Here is a 9,191-nt window from a genome sequence, read left to right as displayed (position 1 = left end):
CGTGGAATGGGCCATTGTTAAATTGGTGTCTGCCTGTGCATCTAGGAGCCGCGTGGCGTAGTGGTTAAGTGCTTGCACTGCCACTCACACGGTCAGGAGTTCGAGCCCCCTGTGGGTCAGATATCCTGGCAGCTGGCTCATGGTCAATTCAGCCATCCATTCATTCCTTGGTCGGTAAATGAGTACCTAGCACATAGCTAGGGGGTAAAGAATAGCCGGGGAAAGCAATGGCAGACTACCCCACAAAAACGGCTTGCCTATGAAATCACTGCTTGCAGTGGTACCCCAGGGTCGGACACGACGGAAAGGGGAAACTTTACCTGTGCCTCTATGCGCCTCCTCCCTCCACCATAGGCTTCACCGATTCGGTTCCTGCCTGCTGCCCCCCTCCCTGCTGAATACCCGCCCCAGAACCGTTTCCACTGTTAAAACACTGGGCCGAAACTGGGGTGATGAGAAAAGGGGGTGGGAACTGAAGAGCCCCGGAACCTTCGTGCCGGGGGGCGGGGACGGAGTTGAGAGCCGGACCGCGCCTTGCCCTTGAGCTCCGGCTTGTGCGTCGCCGTGTTTGTTCCGGGCGGCCGTCGCTTGTGGCCACCGAGGGCGCCATGTACGAGTTTTACCTGCGGCTGCCGGACGAAGCGCGGTCGCTGCCGCCTCCGCCGCTACTCAACAAGGGGTCGGTCTATACGGCCTTCGTGGGCTGGTCCACCGCCTTGATCTCCAACGCCATCAACCACAGGCCCATCCTGGCAGCGGGTGGGTGCCCGACGTCTAGCCTGCGGCTCTCTGACCCCCCCTCCCCCTTGGCGGCAGGGCCCGTGGGCGGGGAGGAGAACAAGGGGGTTGTCTCGTGGAACTCATCGCCACCCGGTGTCCAGATGCATCAGCCTGGGAGTGGGGAGAAAAGTCTGTGCCTACGAACGTTATTGTCTTATGGCATTGCTGCAAAGAATGGGACCCCAGATTGGAGGTGGGAAGAAAAGGGGGCCAATGGGGGTACTTGTCTTGTGGAACTCACCGCTACAAAGTGTCAGATGCCTCAGCCTGAGGGTGGGGAGAAAAGTCTGTGCCTACGAACGTTATTGTCTTATGGCATTGCTGCAAAGAATGGGACCCCAGATTGGAGGTGGGAAGAAAAGGGGGCCAATGGGGGTACTTGTCTTGTGGAACTCACCGCTACAAAGTGTCAGATGCCTCAGCCTGAGGGTGGGGAGAAAAGTCTGTGCCTACGAACGTTATTGTCTTATGGCATTGCTGCAAAGAATGGGACCCCAGATTGGAGGTGGGAAGAAAAGGGGGCCAATGGGGGTACTTGTCTTGTGGAACTCACCGCTACAAAGTGTCAGATGCCTCAGCCTGAGGGTGGGGAGAAAAGTCTGTGCCTACGAACGTTATTGTCTTATGGCATTGCTGCAAAGAATGGGATCCCAGATTGGAGGTGGGAAGAAAAGGGTACTTGTCTTGTGGGGTACTTGTCTTGTGGAACTCACCGCTACAAAGTGTCAGATGCCTCAGCCTGAGGGTGGGGAGAAAAGACTGTGCCTATGAACGTTATTGTATTATGGTGTTGCTGCAAAGAATGGGACCCCAGAGTGTAGGGGAAAGAAAAGGGTGCTAATGGGGGTAGTTGTCTTGTGAAACTCATTGCCACCAGGTGTCCAGATGCATCAGCCTGAGGGTGGGGAGAAAAGACTGTGCCTATGAACGTTATTGTCTTATGGCATTGCTGCAAAGAATGGGACCCCAGAGTGTAGGGGAAAGAAAAGGGTGCTAATGGGGGTAGTTGTCTTGTGAAACTCATTGCCACCAAGTGTCAGATGTATCAGCCTGAGGGTGGGGAGAAAAGACTGTGCCTATGAACGTTATTGTCTTATGGCATTGCTGCAAAGAACGGGACCCCAGATTGGAGGTGGGAAGAAAAGGGGGTTAATGGGGGTACTTGTCTTGTGGAACTCACCGCTACAAAGTGTCAGATGCCTCAGCCCCAGACTGGGGGTGGGAAGAAAAGGCCCAAGGGGGTTACTGTCTTATTGCCATAAGATTAGGGTTGTCAATTTCCAGATGCCTAGAGATCCCCCGCTATCACAGTTGATCTCCAGGGGACCACGATCAGTTCTCCTGAACAAGGTGACTGTTTTGTAGGGTGAACTCTGTGGCATGGTACCCTGCTGGCCTTCCCAGACTCCACCCCCTTCAAATCTCTAGGTATTTCCCAACCCAGAAGTGGTAACCCTACATAAGGTATGGGAATCCTTTACCCCAAACTGGGGGTGGGGAGTAGAGGCCGAGTCTAAGGGAATAGTTTCTCGCAGAACTCACTGCCACAAGGTGCAGGAAACTTAAACCCCAGATTGGGGTGGGGAAGAAGAGGCTGCACCCTGAGATAATCATCTTGTAGAATTCACTGAGGTGTGGGATCGCTGGGTCCCAAATTGGGGGTGTGGGAAGAAACTGTTTGGCTGATGGCGTAGTTGACATGCGAGACTCACAGCCACAAAGTTTGGAGGAGTTGTCGAAGGCTTTCACGGCCGGAATCACTGGAGTGTTGTGGGGTTTCCGGGCTGTATGGCCATGTTCCAGTAGTATTTTCTCCTGACGTTTCGCCTGCATTTGTGGCTGGCATCTTCAGAGGATGGCAGCCACAGATGCAGGCGAAACGTCAGGAGAAAATGCTACTGGAACATGGCCATACAGCCTGGAAACCCCACAATACCTCAGGGTAGGAGTTATTAAGTCTTGGATGAGAGGTGGAGAGAAACTGCCTTTCAGAACTTGCTGCCCGCAAATATGGGGGTGGGGGGGTGGGGGCAGATAGACCTAGTTAGATTTTAAAAGAGCAGGCTTATGGTTATTGGTTGGGGAAGTCATATTGGGGAGGATGTACTAAAACGAATGACAAGAATGCCCTTTGGATCACTATGCTTGAATGCCTATTGGATATAATGGGAGCCAGGAAGGCCAGCTGACTTGCCGGGGCTCCATTGAAATGCATTACGACCCACAAAAGTTGTAGCGAAAATGTGAAAAGGATAGAGAGAAACCAGCCCTAGGTTTAGAACGACAGCCCCAAAGTGGAATGATAATGCTTGGGACCACATAAGCTGCTCTGACTCTGGAACGACAGTCCCCAGAGCGTTGATTCCAGTCACTGAGGCCGTCATTCCACTCTGGGGTCTCTCATTCTGGGGTCTCTCAATCCCTGAGCCCTTTATCTCACCCCAGGCATTGTCATTCCGTTCTGGGGGGGAGGGTGGTGTCTTTTCAGGTCAAGGGCAGGTGCTTGAAATCCGTTTTGTGTTTTTGTTGCAACCCTAACGTAGGTCCCTTCCACACATGCAGAATAATGCACTTTCAATCCACTTTCAATGCACTTCGCAGCTGTGCAAAATAGCAGAATCCGCTTGCAAACAATTGTGAAGGTGGATTGAAAGTGCGTTATTCTGCATGTTGCGGAAGGGGCCATAATTCTGCGGAGTCTATGCCAGCCATTTGGCATTCCCGGCTCCCAATATGTCCAATGGGCCTTCAAGCCTGTCATTTGTTTTAGCACATCCCCGGGTTTGTTCCATTGTGGACTTGATTTCCATAGATTTCAACTGTGGCAGAGTGGAAGTCAGCCAATGAGGGCTGTTGCCGGAGCCCTTCTTATCCCACCCTTAGCTCATTTGATGGGCAACGTTAGACGTTAGGAGACTTCAAACACTCTCCTTAAAAGACATTCATTGAAGGTTTTTCTGAAGGCCAGAAAGGTAGGAGATTGTCTGGCAGGCTGCTCCACAAAGACAGGACAGCTACTGATGGAGTCTGAGCCCTGGGTTATGACAAACTGAATCACTTTGTAAGGTAGGGTAATCCGAGACTTAGCGACCAGTTTATCCTGGTGTAGTGGTTAAGAGCACGTGCACTCTAATCTGGCTTATCTGGTTTGATTCCCAGCTTTTCCACTTGAGCTGTGGAGGCTTATCTGGAGAACCAGATTAGCTTGTGCACTCCAACACATTCCAGCTGGGTGACCTTGGGCTAGTCACAGTTCTTCGGAGCTCTCTCAGCCCCACCCACCTCACAGGGTGTTTGTTGGGGGTGGGGAAAGGGAAATGAGATTGTAAGCCTTTTTGAGTCTCCTTGCAGGAGAGAAAGGGGGATATAAATCCAAACCCTTCTTCTTCTCTTCTTATGGTCACCCAGTGAGCAAACAGGGGCTTGAACTTAGATCTCTGACATTCTAACGGACACTCTAACTACGGTATAATACTCTGAAGAAACCAAAGCCTGTCCATTTTGGCAAAGACATTTTTATTTTATTTTAGCACTGCCATGTTTGAGCAAGTTCTTGGATTCAGCACCCTACAGCGTAGCTATTGCTTAAGAACATAAGAACTAGCCTGCTGGATCAGACCAGAGTCCATCTAGTCCAGCACTCTGCTACTCGCAGTGGCCCACCAGGTGCCTTCGGGAGCTCACGTGCAGGATGTGAAAGCAATGGCCTTCTGCTGCTGCTGCTCCTGAGCACCTGGTCTGCTAAGGCATTTGCAATCTGAGATCAAGGAGGATCAAGATTGGTAGCCATAGATCGACTTCTCCTCCATAAATCTGTCCAAGCCCTTTTTAAAGCTATCCAGGTTAGCGGCCATCACCCCCTCCTGTGGCAGCATATTCCAAACACCAATCGCACGTTGCGTGAAGAAGTGTTTCCTTTGATTAGTCCTATTGCTTCACCAAATTCTGCCAACCTCGACTTCATTTCCCTCTGCCCTTGTTTTCGAAATGCAGAAAATCAGTTTTCAGTGCCGTGTCGGTTTCTTCATATCGACTCTGTTTATCCTTTCCAATTCCATTCTCCCGTCTTTTCCCCCTTGTCACGTTCCAGGTGTCCATCGACAGCTGTTTTATACTTCTGTGGGGTTTTACGTCGGCCATTACCTGATGAGGCGAGCGTCTTACGTCTTTGCTAAAAGGGACCGAGACATGTTCGAATACATCGAGCGCCATCCTGAGGATTTCAAGGACAAAGGTAGGTTTGTGTTCAGCTGCTTCAGACAGGGGGGCGAGGATGCAAGGCAATTTGGTCATCTGCAGTCGTGGAGCTACAAGGGGACAGGGGGTGCACCGGGCGCACACCTGAGGGGGTGCGGAAAATTGCCCCCAGGCCCCTCCCCCTTTCTCCCTCCCCCCGTGGCGCCCCCACCCCCCTTCCCACACTTACCTTAGTTCCTTTCCTTTTTCTTGAACTTTTTCAGGCTGCAAAAGGCCTGTTTGCAGTAAAAACGGCCTGAGGAACTACAATTCCCAGGAGACCTTGGGTCTCACAAGGTATCCTGGGAAGTGTAGTTCCCTTCAGGCCATTTTTACTGAGAACAGGGCTTTTGCAGCCTGAAAAAGTTCTGAAAAAGGAAAGGAACTAAGGTAAGTGTGGGAAGGAGGGAAGGGGGTTCACTGCGGGGGGGGGGGGGGCGCTACCGGGGGGGCTATGGGGGAGCGGAAAATTACAATGTGCACCGAGCGCAGTTTGGCCCAGCTACGCCTCTGGTCACCTGGGTGATAGCTAATGGCGCATTATAAAAATATGAATGGCTTCTGTGTACAAACCTCTTGTGGATTCTTCTGCAGCGTGTGGGATAATTTGGGCAAGTTATGCCAGTTGTGAAAATGGCGTTTGATGTATATCCTGTGGGATCAGAGAGACTCGTAGCCCTTCACCAAGCTGAGTAGTTATTTGCAAGCATAACAATGCCACAAGAGGGAGCAGGAAATCTATTTCTTTTCTTTTTTTGGAGAAAATTCCTTCCTGTACCTATCTTGTCGAGAGATACCAGTGATTCTCAAACAGCATGATTTTGTTTATTTGTGTACTTCATTTATGGCACACTTTTCTTCTCAGCGGGGTCCCAGAGCAGCTTAACACCATTCTCCTCTTCTCCATTTTATCCTCACGACAACCCTGTGGGGTAGGATAGACTGACAGCGTGTAGGTTCCCGAGGGAGATTCAGGGTGGTGTGAAAGGGCGTTGGCATTCTTATCCAGTCCCTCCTTGGACAAAGAAGAAGAGTTTGGATTTATATCCCCCCTTTCTCTCCTGTAGGAGACTCAAAGGGGCTGACAATCTCCTTGCCCTTCCCCCCTCACAACACCTTGTGAGGTAGGTGGGGCTGAGAGAGCTCCGAGAAACTCTGACTAGCCCAAGGTCACCCAGCTGGCGTGAGTGGGAGTGCACAGGCTAATCTGAATTCCCCAGATAAGCCTCCACAGCTCAGGCGGCAGAGCTGGGAATCAAACCCGGTTCCTCCAGATTAGATACACGAGCTCTTAACCTCCTACGCCACTGCTGCTAGCCCCCAAATGGCAACTCTCATTAATTTTACATCTGAAGGGAAAATGTACATCGCAGCGTTTCCTGCAAATAAACGCACCCGTCGAAAAAGCTGGCACTGTGTGGCAAAAAGAATGTGAATATATTGTGTTAGTCTCTGTAGTCCTACAGGACTCAGTCCCAGTGGCATGGGGGGGATAACGCCCAGGGCAAAATGGCACCCACGCTCTGCCCCCCATGGCCCCCTGCAGCCCCCCGTGGGGTTCCCCCTGCCCCACCCCCCATTTACCATAGTTCAGCCGGCTGAAAAAGCAGCCTGGCTGGGCCGCCGACTGAACTAAGGTAAATGCGGGGGGGGGGGGGGGAGTGCCAAGCTGCTCTGGGCTGCGGGGCCTGGATGGTGGGGCCGGACCGGGTAGGGGCGCCCAGCAGCAGCCTCCACTGGGCCTGGCCTGGCGAGGCTGGCTTGGGACTGGCTTCTGCTGGGCCTACCGAGGGGGGAAGGGAGAGGGGTGTGGGGCCATTTTGTGCCCCCCCCCCCGGCATAATCCCAATGACGCGTGCCCGGGGTGCGGCGCCCCCCTCATGGTAGCTACACCGCTGCTCAGTCAAAAGTGTAATTATTCAGAGATAATAAATCAGTAAGCTAATATAAAAGTGCTGTTGTTAATTAACAGTTCGTAAAGGTCAACACCATTTATTCTCTCAGTTAATAGAGTTGTTGATTATACATGATATATGTTGATTGCAGATATATGAAGAAAACATTATGCATGTGTAACTGGTGGGGATAGTAACTGGAGATGGTGGGGATAGAACCCGAGACTTTCTGCGTGCAAAGCAGAGGCTTTTTCCACTGAGCCATAGGTGTCCAACTCGCGGCCCTCCAGTTGTTATGGACTACAGTTCCCATCATCCCCTGCCAGCATGTATTGTATCTTCAACATTGTATCTTCAACAATGTTCTTCTTCTTCTTTCCGTAGAAAAGAAAAAGATGGCCGAAGTTCTGGAGAACTTCCACCCCATTCGCTGAAGACTTGGCAGAGGGCTCCTGTAACTTGTTCAGCGTGACCTCTTTCTGAGTCGGACCCTAAACTGTGGATTTGTATAGAATGTATGTCTTTATAGGGGCAGAGTACCAGACTGAAACATGAAGGCCATCACTGGGTCAATACAGTGACAAATAAATGTGTGTGTGTAAAGTGCTGTTCAGTCAAGTCTGACTTGTGGCGACCCCAGATGTCTCTGATAAGTGAGCCAAGCTCCATGATTGATTGATTTGTTCCATTTATATCCCGCCCTCCCCAACAGGGCTCAGGGCGGCAAACAATAAAACAGCCATGAAACCAATAGACCAAACCACAGATGGCGAAAACCCTTCCCCCTTCTGCACCCAAGGGAGGCCAAAGATGATAACAGGTCAGGCCGGCTGGCTAGATGGAAATGCCTGGCAGAAAAGCTCCGTCTTACAGGCCCTGCAGAAACCGTTTAATTCCTTCAGGGCCCTGATCTCCCTCGGGAGCTTATTCCACCAGGTAGGGGCCAGGGGGGTAAAAGCCCCGGGCCTCGTAGAAGCCAGCCGGATATCCTGTGGGGCAGGGACCTCCAACGGGTTTCCCTCCGGTGAGCGGACGGACCTCTGTTTTCATGTATTCCATTATTTACATTGTGAGCCATCTTGAGTTCCTTTCAGGCAGAAAGTCAGCTAATGCATGTTTAAAACAAATATAGAGGCTCCCCCTCCCCAAATGGCAGTTCTGCGAGTGTTCGCGATCCCCCCGAAAGTCCCAACTGGGAGGCTGAAGGCTTCTTTTTCAGGTGGAAAACCACCAGCGGAACGTATTTGTTGACGTCCTGTTCAGTTCTCCGCCACTGTGGTTAAAGGGTTCTTAAACAGCAGGTCAAGGGAAGGTTTCTGTTTTAACAGGATACCTGTACGGGGTCAGCACATCTTGTGCAGCGCAAGGTCCTGTATGACCCACCCCAGAACACACACCACAGCACAATGCATGATCAGATAGACATCTATGCCAAGTTCCCCTTCAGGAAGAGAATCTGTTTTCCAGTAGCTGCTTCTGCGTGCATCTCCCTTCCTGGCTCGGCTTGGCCTTTGTATATATATATATATTTTTAAGCTGCCGGAAGATTGACCTGGCAGCGCCAACCTCGGCTTGAGTGATCAGCTGAGTTATCCAAACACCCCTCCCTTCTTGACAGATGTTTTCTCTGCTCCTCTTTTGTTTGCGGTCGCTTGTTTGCCTTGGGAATGGGGCAGAATAACTCAAAGCCTGTGGCTTGGTGAAAAACCTTTTGCGTTTCCTCACTCAGCCTGCTGGGGAGGTGTTTCTAGCTGCTTCCAGAGGCATTTTAAAAGCTGGATTTAATTAATCGGTTGCAGCTTCCACTTTTAGCCGAAGGCTAAGGAGTCGAAGGCTTTCCCGGCGGATTCAACTGGTTGTTGGTTTTCTGTTCTGCGTGGCTGTGGTCTGGTGACACACTTCTCTCTGTGATACACCTCTGAAGATGCCAGCCACAGATGCAGGTGAAACATTAGGAACAAGATCTACCAGACCACGGCCACACAGCCCGGAAAAGGTACTCAGGAGCAGCAGCAGCAGCAGCGGGCCATTGCTTTCACATCCTGCACGTGAGCTCCCAAAGGCACCTGGTGGGCCACTGTGAGTAGCAGAGTGCTGGACTAGATGGACTCTGGTCTGATCCAGCAGGCAAGTTCTTATGTTCTTATGTTCTTAAAACCCACAACAATCACTTTAGAGGAGTGTTCGCCTTCCTCCCTTCCACCCTACCTGTGCTTTCTATAGAATGCCGATGTGGTGGAAGCGCCATCAAGTCACAGCCAATTTATGGTGAGCCCAGAG

The 9,191-nt window shown here is 51.3% G+C and overlaps 1 protein-coding gene across 1 annotated transcript; it reads left to right on the top strand.

The window, feature by feature from the left end:
* The first annotated feature begins 543 nt into the window (after nt 1-543).
* Nucleotides 544-7,514, top strand: NDUFC2 (NADH:ubiquinone oxidoreductase subunit C2). The gene is made up of 3 exons (XM_048492499.1): nt 544-759; nt 4,871-5,014; nt 7,296-7,514. The coding sequence occupies exons 1-3, from the start codon at nt 609-611 to the stop codon at nt 7,343-7,345; spliced, it is 345 nt and encodes a 114-aa protein (XP_048348456.1). The 5' UTR covers nt 544-608; the 3' UTR covers nt 7,346-7,514.
* Nucleotides 7,515-9,191: the final 1,677 nt, after the last annotated feature.

The sequence above is a fragment of the Sphaerodactylus townsendi genome, linkage group LG04, assembly GCF_021028975.2.
Source record: "Sphaerodactylus townsendi isolate TG3544 linkage group LG04, MPM_Stown_v2.3, whole genome shotgun sequence".
Classification (NCBI taxonomy): domain Eukaryota; kingdom Metazoa; phylum Chordata; class Lepidosauria; order Squamata; family Sphaerodactylidae; genus Sphaerodactylus; species Sphaerodactylus townsendi.
The sequence above is the reverse complement of the archived record's forward strand: the minus strand, read 5'-3'. Positions and strand labels throughout refer to the sequence as shown.

Coding starts and splice junctions, on each gene's coding strand:
- NDUFC2 (XM_048492499.1), top strand. CDS start 609: ATGTACGAGTTTTACCTGCGGCTGCCGGACGAAGCGCGGTCGCTGCCG. Junction 760..4,870: donor CAGGCCCATCCTGGCAGCGG/GTGGGTGCCCGA, acceptor GTCACGTTCCAG/GTGTCCATCGACAGCTGTTT. Junction 5,015..7,295: donor TGAGGATTTCAAGGACAAAG/GTAGGTTTGTGT, acceptor TTCTTTCCGTAG/AAAAGAAAAAGATGGCCGAA.